This window comes from Scyliorhinus canicula, chromosome 21 (assembly GCF_902713615.1).
Source record: "Scyliorhinus canicula chromosome 21, sScyCan1.1, whole genome shotgun sequence".
Classification (NCBI taxonomy): Eukaryota; Metazoa; Chordata; class Chondrichthyes; order Carcharhiniformes; family Scyliorhinidae; genus Scyliorhinus; species Scyliorhinus canicula.
Genome location: NC_052166.1, coordinates 32,997,752 through 33,016,708, shown reverse-complemented (window position 1 = coordinate 33,016,708; position 18,957 = coordinate 32,997,752). Strand labels below are relative to the sequence as shown.

Here is an 18,957-nt window from a genome sequence, read left to right as displayed (position 1 = left end):
AATTGTAAAGCTTGTGAAAGGGAAAGAGAGCGAAGCAGTGGAGGACTTAAAATTGGAAATAGGTGTCACAGAAATTTCAGATGGAAAAATCAATTAAACTCGAAAATAACTTACTGGTTCGAACAGATCTTGTATACTTTAACATAGAACATAGAACATAGAACAGTACAGTACAGAACAGGCCCTTCGGCCCTCGATGTTGTGCCGAGCCATGATCACCCTACTCAAACCCACGTATCCACCCTATACCCGTAACCCAACAACCCCCCTTAACCTTACTTTTTAGGACACTACGGGCAATTTAGCATAGCCAATCCACCTAACCCACACATCTTTGGACTGTGGGAGGAAATCGGAGCACCCGGAGGAAACCCACGCACACACGGGGAGGACGTTCAGACTCCGCACAGACAGTGACCCAGCTGGGAATCGAACCTGGAACCCTGGAGCTGTGAAGCATTTATGCTAACCACCATGCTACCGTGCTGCCCCAAGAATTCCAGTCTGGTTAAAACCAGTTATTTCCAAGTGTTACTCTACTTTGCTTCTTTGAATTCTTTGGCACAAAACCGCACAAGCATCTTTACATTGACTCGACAGCACATAAATACACCATTCAGCCCAACTGGTTTAAACTCTCAATCCCCACGAGTCAAAGCTTTTAGCTGTTCCAGGTAAGCAGTCTCTGCTTAGTTGAGCTGAGATGTTGGACAATTGAATTATTCCTGAGGAACCATCTTTTAAGACCCAAGATTCTACAAAAGCTTCAGCAGCTGTCAACTTTGCACCATTGACTCTTGCTTTGAATGTCCTTTGTTCAATCAGCCCGTACAATGTTCTCCAAATAATTCAGGGTAAAAAAGCAATAAAAATCTTTCCCCCCCCAAGCAAAAAGCCGTCCCAGTACCAAATAATTTCATTTGCTCCATATTCTCCATCCCTAAACGTGACAACTTTTATTTTTTCACTCAAATTATTCACAGAACAAAATGGAGGATGGAGCATTTTCCTTGAACAAGTGAAATTTCCTCTGAGATTTTTTGGAGGATGATTGGGGCTTGCCTCCTTGACTGAAAAAACACAGGATCCACCTCTGGTCAAGAAAGACTGGGCAATCAATCAAGGACCATTGGTTCTCTCAGGGCTTACATTCAAAGGACTTGCTGCATTGAGAGTTTGCCAGAGAATCGTAATCTTCCTATCCGAATACCCCACTAAAGCTTCAGTGTCAGCCAACTTTGCATTGTGATGTGAGAATAGTTTGTCGATTGAGGTATTGCAGACCCATAGTTGATTGTTAACATCCCAAAACAATGAGAGTCTGACACAATTAGCAGCCTATAAAACTTGGACATAGGTACAACCTGTTAATGGGAGACACCTGGGCACACCTGAACTCTGCTAATGGGCCTGTCAAGTTCACACATGTAACCTGTTAATAAGATTCTTCGGTGCACATGTGAAAGAGGGGCAAAAAAAAATCAACATTTTTGTTGCCTTCTTGACTCCAGCCTTATTGAAATACGTATGTTTGTTAATGATAATTCTAAATGCATCTGTGAAGCATCTGCTATGCCAGTCCGAAGGAGTTTCTTGTTAATAGCTTTCCATAATTCACATGAAGTGGCTTGGTGCGTTCGTTGGGTTTTCTGAATGCTCTAGGTGTCACCTACAAAATGTAAGCTTGACTCCAAGCAGCTTCAGACAGTCAAGATGTTACCTCGAGTAGGGAGAGTCAATGAATTCATTCAGTGCATGTGCAGCTGTAGGGTCTGTCATATTCCTTTCTTTCAGCTGTATTAATACATCCCTGTAAACCGTCTCTGTAAACCTGTTAGTGTTTCCTATATTCAGGGCAAATATCCCTCTCTCCTTGCCTGTAAAGCCTCAACAAATTGGAATTGATAAACCATTCCGTGTGTTTTGACAGAGCACCCTGTATTTAAATAATTTACATTTGTTATTCCAATATCACGTGCATCACTGTTTAATTTTGTTATTTGTTTCAAGCAATCCAGCCTCATTAATATCTCTTTAAAGTTTTCTCGTAGGTTCTGACATTGTATGGTTAACATTCCAAATGAAGCCATTAAACAATCAGATACTGTTCCATGGATTTGCTTTGTGCATTGAGGATTGCGCCTGATGTGTTAGACTGCTGCCTTGCAGCTGTCTTCAGTCGTGTTGAAAATCTTCCAGGACATTTCAACTCCCGGCTTCGATCCTCAGCTTCGGACCGCATCTGTCGATAAAACCTAACCACCACTTTAAAAAACTCCCACTAGGCATTAACTTTCCCAAGTGATGAGGTGAGCATTTCATAGATAATTCTGTAATCTGGTTTTACTGCTGTGGGCCATTGCTCTTGTATTCAGCGACGCGTTACTCTGCGCAGTTCCTATCGGCAATTCACGGCGCTCTTCCTCAAATTGCAATAATGTTGGCTTTTCTCAACTGCACTAATGATTTCGTAGAGATTTGGCGCGTTTAGTCAGGAAGTAACTCTGCAGATAACAGTTGGTCCATGGGATCTCCTGGACTGGTTTCAATCACCTGAAAGGGTCAGAGAGGAATAATCCAGATTTTTTTCCCCCTTTATTGGCTCATGCTTCTTTCATTTGGGTTTTGGCCAGTTTCAGATGATTACATGGCTTCCAGAGGGGAAACTAAACTGGTTACAATTTGGTTCCAGAGACTAATAAATCAAGGTGATGCTCTTGAATACATCTTACTTGACAAATCAGGGATGATTCTTTTGAAGATAAACCACTCGTTAGTGTCGTCGCACTCAACATTTGCAGAGCCTTCAAATGAGCAGAATCGTCTTGAAAATGGCTGACTATACTTTATCTGGTAACATGTAACAGCTCTTGGCATTTTGTTCAGCATCGAAAGGCAGTGTTTTGATGCTTGGTAAGTTGTGACAACACAGGGGCAGCATGGTGGGGCAGTGGGTTAGCACTGCGGCCTGATGGCGCTGAGGTCCCAGGTTCGATCCCGGCTCTGGGTCTCTGTCCATGTAGAGTTTGCACATTCTCCCCGTGTTTGCGTGGGTTTTGCCCCCACAACCCAAAAATGTGCAAGCTGGGTGGATTGGCCACACTAAATTGCCCCTTAATTGGAAAAAATGAATTGGTACTCTAAATTTAAAAAAAAAAGTTGTTGACAACAATAAGGGTAGGTTGACCCCTCTTATCCCATTCTTCCTTAGTCTGGTCACTGACATTGGAACAGAGGCTTGCTGTAAGTTCAATACCTAATGGGCCCAACTTCCCTGATAAATCAGCGCAAACATTAGACCGAGTTGTTCACTGGATGCAATGCTGATACTGATAAAGCCGGCTTTGTACAGAGATGTGAAGGCAATCGCATTGAAGTTACGCAGAAATAAAATTCAATCGACAACTGCCTCATTCTTAATTAAATTAGAGCAAGAACCATACACAGAATTCAGTGTTTCTATTAATCAATATTGAATAGATGACTAATCTTTTGCAATGGCAAAGAAGTATGCGTCTGAATGTAATGGCTGAACCACTTAAAACAATTAAAGCATCTCAGAGATTTTCTGTAGAGGCTAGCACCCGTGAAGTGCAATGTAGCCAACCTGTCTGATTGTTTTTTTTTAATTTTGAGAAATAACCCATGCGGCCTTGAGTTTTAACCCCTTATATGCCGTTTCTATCAATACAAAGTTAAAACTTCAACACAAATCAATTTCCTGTTGCCTACATTTTCTGCCTTTCCGACTTAGAATCCCTTAAATCGACATACTCGGAATCTCTTTCTTTTCCTTATGTTTCACAGTGATCTAGTGGGTGCTACCAACAGCCGTCTAAGCCCTCTTTAATGATACAGTGGTGATGTACCATTAATTGAACGCGAGACGAGTTGCTGTACAAAAGTATGGCTTTAATCTACTAGATGTTAGCCCTGCGGTCGATTACAGTAGAAGGACGACCGCCAGGCGTACTGGGTATTTATACCCCGCCTTGGAGGCGGGGTTAACTCAGCCTCTCGACCAATTGGGGAGCCGTCACATGACTGGTCTCAACCAACCGGTCGAGAGGCACATGACCGACCAGGGCCAATGGTAAGCCGGTGTTCTGCACCAATGGCAAGCAGCTATGCTAATCATAGGGCAGCACGGTGGCCTAGTGGTTAGCACAACCGCCTCACGGCGCTGAGGTCCCAGGTTCGATCCCGGCTCTGGGTCGCTGTCCGTGTGGAGTTTGCACGTTCTCCCCGTGTCTGCGTGGGTTTCGCCCCCACAACCCAGAAATGTGCAGAGTAGGTGGATTAGCCACGCTAAATTGCCCCTTAATTGGAAAAAATAATTGGCTAATCTAAATTTATAAAAAAAAGCTATGCTAATCATACCACCACAAGTGGCAAACAGGTAGACAGAGAAATGAACAGCGCTTCAGAGAATCATTGGGGTGAATTTCCATCGGGAATTTCTTTTTTCTTTTAATCGGCTTTCCATGGTGTTTCCCCTGAAGTTACTGCAGACAAGCAGGATTGTCCCATGGCAAATCAGTCCATAGAACTAATAGCACAGAAGGAAGACATTTAGCCAATGCTATGAGCTCTTCAGCTCTAGCTATCTGTGGTAATCCCATTCTTCTTTATGGCACCTTTAAGCTTTTGTAGACGTAACAGTCCTTTTTTTTAAATGACACATTTTGTGTGCCTTAATAGCAGCCCATATCTGGAAAACATTGCTTCCCCATTAGGGCTGAATCTTCCAGGCTCCATAGAGGTCATTTTGGAGGCAGTGGGCCCAGGTATAAAGGGGGAAGCCTGGCTGCTTCCTACCTCTGGGGGAGTTCCCAGGAGCTGGCTGGGAACCAACTCCACAGAGGCAAGCAGCCTGTTAGGCCACATGAGGCCCCAATTATGGGCTGTTTTCGAAAGGCAATGGCAGCTTATCTCCATTCGTGTTTTTTTGGTAAATATTTTTATTGAACATTTTAAAATTTATATACAAATGGATAAACAAAAACAGCCCCCCAAACCATCCAGCTCTCCTCCCCCCCCAGCGGCTGATGGCGACCAGCTCTTTAAAATATATAATATGTCCCTCCGTTAGTGTGCCCCCCTCAGTCAGCCTGAGTACCCCTTGGAGGCATCCTCCAAGAATATTGATGACTCATATTGATGACTCTGACGGCTGTGGGCATTCTTTACTTTTCAATTTTCATCACACTTCGGAGAGTGTCTCTATTTTGAAATACCATCGCACTTTCCTACCTGCCTCAGCGCACCCACCTCTCCTGGTGTGGCTGCCGGCAGTCCACCCATGATTCATCTGGTAGAGCTTCCTATCTCCATCCACCATTCGTAAATGGATAGTGAATGCGGAAGTGGCTTGTTAATTAACTGCTTCCCAAAGGATCCCAAATGTCTTTGAACTTCAGACCCACGCAGGGTGTGGTAATTTGAGGTGATTCCAAAGCCTGAATATTTTTCGAAGGGATTATGATTCTGCCTTTCATGTCCAAACACTCTTCAGTTACAAGCATTCAACTCCTCAGTCCAAGTAATTGTAAAGTTCCCTCAATGGTTCATTAGACAAATGCACTAACTTTACTGCCACAGAGACAAATAGCCTATGTATGTTGATTCCAGATTTTATCATCATGCTGTAGAGAATTAACTGACCTCAGTCACGCCAGAAGTTTGTTCAACATAATTGGTCTTTCACTCCTTTTTTAAAAATAAATTTAGAGTACCCAATTATTTTTTTTTCCAATTAAGGGGCAATTTAGCGTGGCCAATCCACCTAACCTGCGCATCTTTGGGTTGTGGGGATGAAACCCACGCAGACATGGGGAGAATGTGCAAACTCCACACGGACAGTGACCCAGGGCCGGGATTCGAATCCGGGTCCTCAGCGCCGCAGTGCTATCTACTGCGCCACATGCCGCCATTTTGGTCTTTCACTCCTGACCCAGAGGTGGAATCATATTAACCATTTGATCACTGGATCTTCCGGAACGTGTGTCCAGCAATGTCTTGTGTTGGACAGAACTGGCTTTGATACTCTTCAGGTTAAATAACATTCCAGTGTTCACTTGGGCAAGATGCAGGAGGGTGTATGCCAATGTGGAACCATATGCCCGAAAAGAAAACACAAAAGAACTGTTGGGATCTGTACACGGGCATTGAGGCAGCCCTGGTGTATTAAACCTTCAGTCAAAAGTCGCAGCTTTTGAGATTTTAATTCCATTGTGAGGTAGCTCAGTAACCCTGGCCAAAACTAAAGTTACAACTGTCTCCACCAAATAGTTAGTGTTGCATTGCAAATCCCCAATTTTAATTGTTTAAAAGTTACACAAAGAGTAGGACTCATTTCTATTTGATATTGAGTCTTGGAGCAAGAGATCAATTGCCTCTTAAACCTGGCAAAAAAAGCCTGAACAGATCTGTTATTGTTTTGTTTGGTCCTTCGTACTTTCCGAAGGAATCCACCAAACAGTTCGAATTTTCTAACCAGAATCTTTTATTGTACTGTATCACATATGGTAAGACAGAGCATGTTATCATGGAGTCTGCTAACTACTCCTCTAGAACGTGCACCTAGCACTGACCATTCACACACATGTCTTATTACCCTCTCAATCTTCTTCTGAAGATGGCGGATGTGTCTCGTTTTATATCGGAGTCACAGGCTTGAGACCTTGAGACCACATGTTGTGTCTGTACTGCTACCTGCTGGTTGGAGGTTGCACACTTTCCAACTATGATATAGCCTATAGGCATATCACCACAGTTACAACGTGTTGAAGCTTGCTCCCATCTAGAAGGGCAAGGGCAGCAGGCACATGGGAACGTCACCACTTGGAGGTCCCCGCCAAGTCACTCACCACCCTGACTTGGAAATATATCGCTGTCCCTTCACTGTCACTGGGTCAAAATCCTGGAACTCCCTCCCCAAAGCACTGTGGGTGTATCTACACCACAGGATTGCGTGGTTCAAGGCAGCAGCTCACCTTCTCAATGACAATAAGGATGGGCAATAAATGCTGGCCGAACCAGTGACAATACAGCCCGTAAATGAATACTTAAAAGTAGTAAAAAAAACTGAAGCTAGTTTTTAGAGAGGATTCTTCGGCATCTTCCCAATTTCCTGCTGTAGAATGGATCTGGAAAAGAACAGGGTAAGGACTGTGTTGCCAGTGGCTGTCAAGGTAACCATGGTGATGAATCTTTATGCATCTGGCTCATTGCAAGAATGAAGGTGGAGGTATTTGCAATGGGTGCAATCTATTGGCCTTGTCGCGTCCAACTCGGGATACGACCAGGATGTTAAATCCTGCGAGATGTCTCTCAGGCGATCGGAGGCCCCTGGGTGGCCAGGGTGGTACCCTGGCACTCCTGATGCAACCTGGGCACCTTGGCACTGTCAGCATGGCACCCTGGCAGTGCCACCCTGGCACTTCTAGGGTGCCCCAGTGGTACTGCCAGGCAGGTGTCTGTGTGCCAGGTTTCCCATGCTGGAGGTCGGGCCCGGGTGTGCCCTGCCCTTATGAGGTGGGGTGCAGGGGGGCTTGAAGTCCCCCTAATTGGTAAGTTGGGTCTTGTGTGTGGGGGGGGGGATCCAGAGGCTGGGGTGGAGTGGTGGAGGGGGGCGTCGATGGCACTTTGAACTCTTCCTGCGCTGGTGAGCTGAGCTCATTAGTGTAGGAAATAAGTCCGGTAGGGCATTCCTTGCCAAGGCTCAAAAAAGGAACGGACTCCCATTTAATAGCGGGATTGTTCTAGGCACAGGAAGTGTTGGGAGACACCCTGCTAAACACACCCAAAATGGAACTCTATTCTTTTTCCATTAAATCGTGCCCAACAGCTTAGAATTTGCCATCCACTGTTTTTTAAGGGAGGACACTGATATTCTCTATTGGTTGACAGCTAACAACATTTCATTCTCATTTTCCAGACAGAACCAAGCAGAGTGAGCACACAACTTCACTAGGAGAGCAGGCTTTCCGATGGTACAGGGTGTCATTGACTGCACACATATCGCTCTTCAAGTCCCACATGTCAACTCTGTCCTGTACGGGAACCGAAAGAGGTTCTACTCCCTTAATGATCAGCTGGTGTCGGCAGCATTGGGCCAATGTCCGGTATCCTGCCAATAGTCACCGTGCCTTCATGGAGTGGCAATTCATTCTGTCGACAGCATTTGAGTCACCACGGTAAACTGTGGCAAAGGGTGACTGCTTGGTGACAACTGCTATCTACTGATAACGTGGCTAATGACTCCAGTATTCAACCCACATACACGTGCGCAGTATGCTTACAATGAAAGTCATGCTGCCAGATGAAATTTGACAGAGCTGGCCACTGCTGGAACAATGCGTCGACTGTGTGGATCTCTCAGGAGGAATCCTGCAGTACTTGACAGAACGCAGCCCAAGCTTCTTCGAGGCCTGCCACATGTTGTACAACCTCATCACCATTAGAGGACAGCCCTTGCCACCAGCATTGTGACGAGCAACTGAGGAGCAGGAGCACGAGGGGAAGGTTGAAGAGGAGGAAGGAAAGGGAGCAGGCAAGCTATATAACACTCCCTTGCTCCACTCCTGCACCTTTGCTCCATTCTGTTACTGACCATTATAGTGTTCACTCAGCAACAGTGCAAAATGGAAGCTACCACGGATTGCACATTCCAAACTAGATGCATCAGTGAAATTCTCCTAAACACCCGACAGCGTCCCTTTAGTCCCTGCTCACTGTGAGTCTTTGCCTGTCCGAGCATTCCTGACCAGGTCTGGTTTGCAGATGATTTTGCTGCATAACCTCAAGCAGCTCTGGGGTTAGGAAGCTGACTGTCCAAGCTTGCCATGGGTGCCAGCAGTCTCATTTTGTTGACCAACAGGCAACGACGAGGACTTCTACCTCTGATCTATCCGCTGAGGTATGCGCAGTGTCAGTATCTGAGCTGGTGGTCTGTGAGTGCAAGATTACGTGACGATGCTGCCTCTGCATCATTACTCTCTCCTTGAGGTGTCCCTACGAGTCACATTGCACCTCTTGGATATCGGAAAGGCCAAAAATTAAAAGAACCGCCTTAAGGGTACAGGAAGGGGAGGGAAGTGGTGCCACGTTATCATCAAAAGCTTGTAAACTGGACGAAGGTGTGAGTGCGTGTGTGTGTGTTCAAGGAGCTAGGATGTGGGGAGCAAGAGGCATGAAGATCCCATTATCTTTGATGGTTTCAGCTCTACCGCTGGGCTCAGCAAGGCACATGCCAGAATGGCCGAAACCATCCCCTCCATTGGGGGGGGGGGGGCTAGGATACGCAGGTAGGGCTGACCCCTCTGGTTAACTCCTGCTGCCTTTGTGTGCCACCTTGCCCGGCAAGAGAGAGGCGGTTGAGTCATTGAGTGATGTAAAATCTGTTTGGCTGATGTGACTGACATGGCTGAATAGCTGGTAGTGTGTGAAAGTTGAGGGTGTGAGGGGCTTGCAGCACAGATAAGTGTATGAGGGTGTGGAGATGCACATAAATGTTGTGCTGTATGAGACAGTCTCAGAAGATGAGTGATGGGGATGTGGTGATTTGTGCACCATCAGGGCTAGTGACATAATCGGTTGAAAACTGGAAGGTGAATTCACTGTCCTTGGCCACTTGTGAGGTCATTGAATTTCATGTGAGACTGCATTCAGGCCATCGGAGCTTAACTCATGGCAATGACCAAGTCCGTCAAGCCCAATGCCTTTTAGCGGTGAGCAGGATTATCCAACCCTTCCCACTGGCACGATGATCTGCCCCCGCGGAAGTCGAGCTCCACAGTGGGCTTCCCCGTGGCAGGGCGGGAGAGCCATGCAGAATGCTGGAGACTTCAGCAGGACTGAAAGATCCTGGTGGTGGCCAATGTTTTGCTGCCTCCACAACCAGGTGCCGGAAAATCCCAGAGCGTGTGTCTGTCGGGCCTCCTCCAGATACAGGAATCTCTCCTACTCCAGTGCAGCTTCCAAAGCCTTGAAGACACTCTCTCCAACATGGTGACATCTTCCGCTGCTTCCAGGTCAGTTTAAATTCCTGCACAATTGCTTGCACCTCCTCTTGCCACAATGCCATCCCCACAACCCCTGCCCATTTAAGAGGTGCAGACTCTCTACCGTGGGCAGCACGGTAGCACAGCGGATAGCACTGTTGCTTCACAGCTCCGGGGTCATGAGCGCCATCGCGTTTCACGACGGCGCAAAACAGGCGAGGGCACTACCGATTCTGGCCCCCATATGCGGCCAGCACGGCACTCCAGCCTCTCTTCCTGGCACCAACTGGGCGCCGCGCCAACCCATGCATGCGCAGTGGCGCTGCACCAACCTGCAAATGCGCGGGGGACTTCCTCAACGAGCCGGCCCCGGCGCAACATGGTGCGGGGGTTCAGGGGCCGGCCGCATAACAAAATAGGGCCGGGGCTGGAGAGGCCGGCCCACCGATCGGTGGGCCCCAATCGCGGGCCAGGTCCCATCGGAGGCACCCCCCCCCCCCCCCCCGGTGATGGAGCCCCCCCCCCCCCCCCCCCCCCCCCCCCCGACAGGCCATCCTCCGACCCTGCACACCGGCTGCGAGCAGGTGTGGAGACAGCGGCGGGGGACTCTGCCGTTTCCGCACGGCCGCTCGGCACATCAAGGCCGGAGAATTGGCGGCCCGGCAGCGGACAGCGGCCCGCAACCGGCTCCGTGCCAAACGCACCGGCACAAATGGTGCCGATTCTCCCCTCCTCAGAGAATCTCTTGCCAGCATTGGGGCGGCGTGGGTCAGTTGCGCCGATTCTCCGGCCCGGCGCGGGGCTCGGTGAATCCCGCCCGTGCTGTTAGGTAATTTGTACCTTCTGAATTCTCCCTCTCTGTGCCCGAACAGGCACCGGGGCTTTTTACAGTAACTTCATTGCGGTGTTAATGTAAGCCTATTTGTGGCAATAAAGATTATTAACTAATTAATTCAGCAGTGCAGGCAAGCTTTAAGTGATGTTGGAAAGTTGTGATTTTGGGCCTTCTGCTGATGTGCTCAGCCAATGAACAATGCAGTTAGCCCTGGCTGCATGCAGCAATCATTCAAATTAGCAGGCAACACACAATTGGCATGCTGCCTGCATTACATTGAATGGGCTCTGGTTAATCGTGAATCGTGATCCTCATGCTTGTTTTTGGGGTACATTCAATTTAGCCCTAAAAAAACGACAAAATATACCTAGATTGTGTAAAAAGTAAATTGCACCAGTATCAAACAATGCATTTAAGAAAATTTTAAATCATCTCAGAGCACTGTGGAGGAAATTTTAAATATGAGCTGGAGAGGCTTTCGTGTCCTAAATTGCGCTGTTTGGGAAAATGAAGGCTGAGGTAATAAATTACCACAAAAGACTATTATAGTGTGAAGGAAGCCAAGATACTGGCACATCCCCAATCATTTCCCTTGCATGTTTGTGTGTCCATTGCACTGCATCTAATTTGCTGTTTGATATCTTTTTGAAGAGTAATTTTCCCAACAGACCTTATAAAATGCACATTCTGAAAAGGCAAGCCCGTGAAACTATCGTCTGCTGAGCAAAGAATTGCAGCTGATACGCATGTAACTTGGAAGATTTTCAGGAAGCAGTGAAGCAAGATGGTGATTTTACAGCCAAAACAAAAAACGGCTCGACTGAATATCCGCTGAATGGTACGGATGCTGCAAATATTCTGTCCTTCAGTACCAGTGCTAAATGGAGACCTCAGACAATTAAGGCTGCATTTCTTAATTCATGGGCTAATTCGTATTGCTCCAGAGAGTTCCTTCTGCTGGGATTATAGGACAATCTCGGTTTGAAGTTATTCGTGACAGTGGTAGCATGTGAATGTTTACAGCACTCGTATCAACCCCCTCTCTCCGCTATTTTAATGGAAGAGTTACTTTAAAATAAACTGGCTCATATCTTCAGTAAAATAGTATTGGAATTTCATTGGGGCATGGTTAAATGTACAAAATGATCAAGGGTCTTGATAAGGTAAATCGGGAGAAACCAGTTGGTGAGCTGGTAATCAGACAGTATAAATTTAACATAATCACTAAAAGAATGAAGAGAGAGGTTAGGCGATTTTGTTTTTAACAACACTCAATTTTGTTAGGAATTGCAATGCCTTTCAGAAGCCAAAATCCATCATGGATTTTAAAAGGTACAAGAAAACCATGTGAAAATTAAAAATTGAAAGGGCGTGACAAATGGAGCTAGGCGGATAAAGCTTTCTGAGAGACCGTACGCACACACTTCCTTCAGGGCGGAATGATATTTTGATAACAGTACCAGCAGTTCCTTCTGGATAATCTATCTATAATATTGTTAGCACTTTTCATCCAAAGCTTGGCTGATTGCATTCGAACTCAGGCCAAGTATCTGTCCAGCCATTACCCCCACCATGTTCAATCACCTACAATAGCCCTCAGTCCAGCAATGGCTTGTTTTAACATTCCCACCCCAGTATTCAAATCCCTCCATGGCCTCACCTTCCCTTCCCTAACTTCAAAATCTCCCCCATCCGTACAACTCTCCAGAACTCTTTGTTCCTCCAATTTTGGATTCTTGCACATTCCCAATTTCATAGAAACATGGGTAAAGTCTAGTGGATGCTAGAGACCAGAGATTAAAAAGTAGAAAACATTGGAAAAACTCAGCAAATCTGCAGAGAGAGAGAAACAGAGTTAACACTTTGATATCAATGGCATTTCATGAGGACTAGAAAATGTTCGAAGCGTAACAGGCTTTGACCCAGTGCCAGGGAAGAGAAGGAGAGAGGACGATCAAAAGAGAAGGTCGAAGAGATTAAATGCTAAAGGGGAAGATGCTGTAAGCGAAAAAGATGGGAATGGGACAAGCACAAACAAAAGATGGGTCGAGGTGAGGTGGAAATGAGAATAGCAGAATAGTGCCATCCAAAAACGGAGACAAGATTGTGATCCAAAATTGTTCTACTTAATATTCAACTACAGAAAGCTATAAAGTGCCCAATCTAAAGTTCTTCCTGCTTATGTTGAGCTTTGTTAGGACAGTGCAGGAGGCCAACAAGAGGTCAGAGGGAAAATGAGGGGGAAGAATGACAGTGGTCGGAAGCTTGGGACCACACCCGCGGACTGCCCACATGACAGCTAATCAGCTGCATTCAAATATTGGACTCCATCAAAGCTCTTATCCTTCAACCAACTTTCCCTCACAGGCGACTGTCAATTATTACTTACTGACATTTTATAGACTGCCAGGAATTGCGTACAGATGAACAGTTAGCGGGGAGTGATTATAAAACTGTGATTTAATTGAGGAGGTTGGGATACATCAAACTGTGAAAGCAAAACTCAAGCAGTTTATGAATGTCATTTGAACTTTTGAGATTGGGTTTCAGACTTTGTTCCATCATGGGCTGGAGTTTTGTTTAATACCATCACATATCCAAACCTTCAAAACGGTTTCTGCTTCTTGCAACTGCTTGAGGTGAAAAAGCTGAAGACCAATTCAGCAAGAGTTTTCTGATGTTCTTAGGGTCTCCTGCTGTTGGAAGAAATATTCCCCTTGCCATTGGGTGACAAAAATAACAGAGACAAAAGAAACTGGGCTCAACCTTTTTTGTTTCTACAGACCACAGCTTGGGATTATTTTTTTCTAGTTTGTCCTGGCAGCTGAGGTAACCAGAATATGACACTGGCAACAGAGTGCAAAGGCTATGATCGTTCTGTACACGGAAGACAGCTAATTTTGTTTTTCAATTCTTCTTCACCCGTGCATTTTTCCCTCTCTTTATCAGGGCAATGAACTTGAGGCACAAATCAGCATTGGTCAAATTGAATGGCAGAGTTGCATCGAAAGATTGAATGATTCACTTTTGTTTTTATACTGAAGTACTGTTGGCGGGCCGGGAGGAGCACTCAGCTATTCAGCCCCTTAAGCCAGTCCTGTCATTCAGTTACATCATTGCAGATCTGCATCTTATCTCCCTCTACCAATGTTTGTTCCATAGGTTTTAGTAACCTCCTTGTACAAAGGTCTATCCACCTCACATTTGAAATTATCGATCATCGCGCCTCAGCAGCTTAATTGAGGAGTGTGTTCCAGATTTCCCCTGCTGTGACTGCTCCGACTCCCTCACCAGAATAAAGTAGTTTCTATCTATCTATCTTCCCAGCAACTCCTACAATGACCTTAAACACCTCCAGTAAATTATCCTTCATTCTCCATACTCAAACTCCAGTCCACGCAATCTGCCATCATCGTTTACCCCTTTCGACCAGGTATTTTCAATTTTTTTTGCCCGGGACCCATTTTTACCAACCGGCAATCCTTCAGGACCTGACATTTTTACTTACCTCTAATGTGACAAGTGAGCCTGCTTGGTCCACACGAACTCACTTACTTTGTTAATTAATGTTACATTTCTAATAATAATTTCAGCTAATGAGTTAAGATCTCACTGCATCCGAAAATAAAGAGGTTTGCCCTCGAACTCGCCATGTTTTGTCTTCAAATGTCTTTGACGTTTTGAGGGTTTTAAACATTAATTTGCCAGTGCTTCCGTGCATATAGCACACATGAACTTTGAATCCACATTTTCAATGGCACCATTAATAACCCATGCCTCAAGTAATCATCTTTATGCTGCTTTGTTCCTGTTTTCAGCTTCTTCTTCACCACAGGTCCTGGAGTTCACACCAACAATGCTGACAGCTGCAAAATGGAGGAATCTTTCTCACGGCCAGAACATGTGACATCAGCATAAGGTGCGCATGGCCTGCTTTCTGCCGCCGCTTCTGTCGTTTGCTGAAAAAAAATGTCCCTAGATAGCGCTGATGTCAGGAGGAGGCAGTCCACCCCATTGGGCTCCAGACCTGCGCACTGCTTGATCTGGCACGCATGCACAGGATAGGCAGCAATCTGAACCGTCTGTTGCGACCGGCATTTTAAAAAGCCGGTCATGACCATTTGGCGTTCCTCCCACGATCGGGAACGCGGCGACCAATCACACCCTGACCCTGAGTTTGAAAATGACTGCTTTAGACTGTCTTCATTCTCGACATCCCCATGTGCAGAATGGGTGACTGGGTACACCTGGTACAATCTTTTGAAGGTGTTTCTTGAAGCCCTGTTGGTAAATAAGCAAAGCCCAGGCATTGAACCTGGGATCTTTCTCGTCTGCCAATTCGGTTCAGTTTCATCCTAATGTCCCTATCAAGTGAACAATTAGAATAAACCTACTTGTTATACAAAGATATACATTGGCATTTGGGGGTGGAAAGAAAGTAAACTGCATGACTAATCATTAAACCCTCAAGAGTTGCAGCACCACCTCTTATCCCGACAGGTATCTTGTTGGACATGATGCCTAACTCAGAACAATGGTTCTAACTATTGATTATTTTAATTATTTTGTGTCAATTCCAACAAGACTGATGGGTTCTTCCTGTGCTCTAGTGGTAAACCACAAACATAGATCAATGCTCAGGTTCGAATCACACCACAGGAGGAATTCAAATTCTGAAATAAACTTCCACACTAGGATTACTGACGCAGGGAGTTTGGTCCTCAGAAATATACTAAATAGCATCCAAACAAAAAATTGGAAAGTAATTACACATCAATTCCTTCAAGTCCATCCAAACTTTAGGAAATCAAACCTTTGGAATATCTATTAATTTGTCTACAACTGCGTTTCCTGCAGTGGTTACGTTGATATATTGTACAGCATATGATTATCGTCTTATGCGCTTGTTAGCCTTGGGGCTTGCTCTGAACCAGATTTTTCCCCTTTCAGCAGTGTTAACCTGGGTCCTATGGCTGTGGCAGTTAAATGTAGCATGCCAATGTCTGTCAGTTCCTGTAGATGTGCACCCTTCATGTGTTGCAATTGACCTGTTGCTTGAGAAACTGCACAAGTTCATATTTATGATTTTGGGGTTACAATTCACTCATCGGCATTTCAGGTCAAGCACACTAGACCTATAAATAATGCGCCTCTCCAGGGTGCAGGTTTCGTGTATGCCCTATGAAAGGATATCTGACATGTATTTTTAACCTGATCTGTTATCCAGACACCAGGGACCTAGTGTTAAAAAACAAAGTGTAAATTAAAAAGTGGGTTACCTTGGACCGAGTTCATCTTCGCTGCGCCACCCAAAGTCTCCAAATTTTTCATAGTGCGAGTTATAGTGATGTATCACTCGGTAAACCATGGGGGAGGTGATTTCCATCAGTATGTTGTAGGCAGTTTGCTGTTCTTTCCCACTCGTGTAGCCATTAAATAAGCTGTAGATCGTCTCCGCTATTTCTGTACAAAATAGATGGGGGTGAGAAACAGCTTTAGGCTTATTGCAAAACTAGTTTAAATTTCCACTCACACATCAACTCCGAGTGTCAGTTTCTTCATCCCACTAAGGAAGGGCTGTGAGGGATATGGATTGGTTCAATTGACGATGGCATGCGTTGCCCTAATTTTCACAACAAAGTTTGGCCTAATTAAATCTGTAAAGCTACCTTATCGTTTCACATTATTCTAATTGGTGTTTAGTAAACTTCAGCTTTCTGCTCTATTCCAGATACCGGAGCACAAAATCCAGGTTGATGGTGCAGTATAATCCTATGGGATGCTGCCCTCAAAGAGGTTTTAGTCTGTATTCCAAATATGTTCAACGGAATTCTCCGTCGATGGAATCCTCTTGTCCACGAACAGCGCGCACCCACGCCCGCCGGCGTGGGGTGGCCACAATGGGAACCCCATTGGCCAGCTGCGGGAACGGACTGCTGCTGGCAATGGTGCGCCACGCCGGAAAACATGGCTGGCAGATTGGTGAATCCCGCCCGTTATTTATATATACATATGAAAAAAAAGGCAGTAGTCCCAGAACTGAATCGCGGTCCACCCTCCTTCAGTCTGAAAAGCAACCATTTACCTCGGCTCACTAATTTCTGTCCTTCAGCCATTTTCAAAAGTCTAATCTGATACTGACTCTCCTGTTCCTTGAGCCTCAACGTTGTTAAATTTTGTTTTGCAGGGAGATGGTGGTATTGGCCTCGTAAACCAGTGGCCCAGGCTAATGCTGTAGGGCCAAGGTTCAAATCCCGCCTTGGCAGCTGGTGGAATTTAAATTCAATTTATTAATAAATTAAATTAATCATATCCATCTGGAATTCAAAGCTAGTCTCAGTAATTGTGACTTGTAACCACTGCCGATTGTCATAAATGCCTATCACCAATGCCCTTGAGTGAAGGGAAATCTGTCATCCTTACCTGGTCTGGTCTATGTGCCACTCCAGAACTTGAGCAATGTGGTTGATTTTTTTTACTGCCCTCTGAAATGGTCTAGCGAGTCACTCACATTTTGGTTCCATTTCACCCTGGCTGTATCCGATCTCCGCCCATTGAAGTTAGCCCTTTTCCAATTTAGAAGTTTTATTTGTGATTGTTCCTTGTTCTCCTTCATTGTTAACCCACGCTCTATAATATGATGATCACTCTTGCCCAAATACTTTCCCAAAGGAACTTAATCCACTTGTCCTACACCAGATCCCATTAAATGGAGGAGCAGACTCGATAGGCCGAAAGGTCTACTTCTGCCCCTAATCTTACGGTCTTATTTCCCAGCATCAGGTCCAGCAATACCTCTTTCCTAATTAGAGTGCAAATTACTTTTCAAGGAGGTTCTCCTGAATACATTTCTGAAATTACCTCTCTTTACCATTTCTGAGCCACATTACAGGGCGGCACGGTGGCACAGTGGTTAGCACTGCTGCCTCACAGCTCAAGGGACCCGGGTTATTTCCATCCTCAGGTGACTGTCTGGGTGGAGTTTGCCCTTTCTCCCTGTGTCTACGTGGGTTTCCTCTGGGTGCTCCGGTTTCCTCCCACAGTCCAAAGATGTGCAGATTAGGTGGATTGGCCATGCTAAATTGGTCTTTAGTGTCCAAAAACGTTAGGTGGGGTTACTGAGTTACAAGGATAGGGTAGAGGCACGGGCTTAAGTAGGATGCTCTTTCCAAGGGACAGTGCAGACTTGATGGGTCAAATGGCTTCCTTCTGCACTGTAAATTCTATGATTCTATGATTCCATTATTGCCACTGCATCATATTCTATATGGTTATTTGTGCTTATAGCTTACCAACCTGATCCACCACACTCAATGTATTTACATACTTGCATACTAATCCAATCGTTGTATGTTTTATTCTCTTAGTCTGCTCTTATCTAATGCAGTACTATTTTCTTCTCTAAGTTCCAACTAACTTCTCTTGTATTAGCCCTCACTTCATTTCTCTTCCCTACTACTATGTGCTGGTTCCTATTACTCTTACAATTTAGTTCAATCCCTCCAAAACCACACTTGTGAACCTGCCCATGATGACCAGTCCCTGACCTCCTGAAGTGCAACTTGTCCCTTTTGAATAGATGCCTCCTGCCCCAGAATGGTCCCACTGCCCCGAGAATCATGACTGTCACACATTCTCTGGACATTGAACAAGTGCGTTGTCCTTTCTGGTCAACTACTGCACCCTGCCATGAAGCTGTGGTCTTGCCAAGATGCTAATCCAGCTGAGTTCCTTACATTTTTGGGATTGGCTGGCAGATAGTCAATGAATACATGCTTGGATACCACCCTGTTTGCTATCACATGGATTATTCCGTGGCTGCTCACAATGATCCAGCAGCATAGACATTCATTGCACTCATGATCGCAGCCACAGGTGGAACTGTTCAAGCAGCTGATCGCAGCCACATGTCCACATAACGTAGGGCATGTAGCTTTCTGGGTACCTTTTTTTCTCCATCATAGCACAAAAAATGGGGCTTTTCACAGTAACTTCATTTGAAACCTCCTTGTGACAATAAGCAATTTTCATTTCATTTCATTTCAAAATCGGTGCAGGTGTAGGCCATATGACCCAATAGCCACTCTGCTATTTAAAAAGCTTCTTTTAAATTTAAAT

At 45.4% G+C, this 18,957-nt stretch overlaps 1 protein-coding gene across 7 annotated transcripts in view; it reads right to left on the bottom strand.

The window, feature by feature from the left end:
* Positions 1-18,957, bottom strand: part of LOC119955607 (astrotactin-2-like) — a 1,814,189-nt gene that overhangs the window by 43,347 nt on the left and 1,751,885 nt on the right. For all 7 annotated transcript variants that reach the window (XM_038781989.1, XM_038781990.1, XM_038781992.1 and 4 more), the window contains one exon: positions 16,119-16,302. In XM_038781989.1, the coding sequence (XP_038637917.1) occupies positions 16,119-16,302 (184 nt within the window). Of the gene's footprint in view, positions 1-16,118; positions 16,303-18,957 lie in introns of those variants that run through there.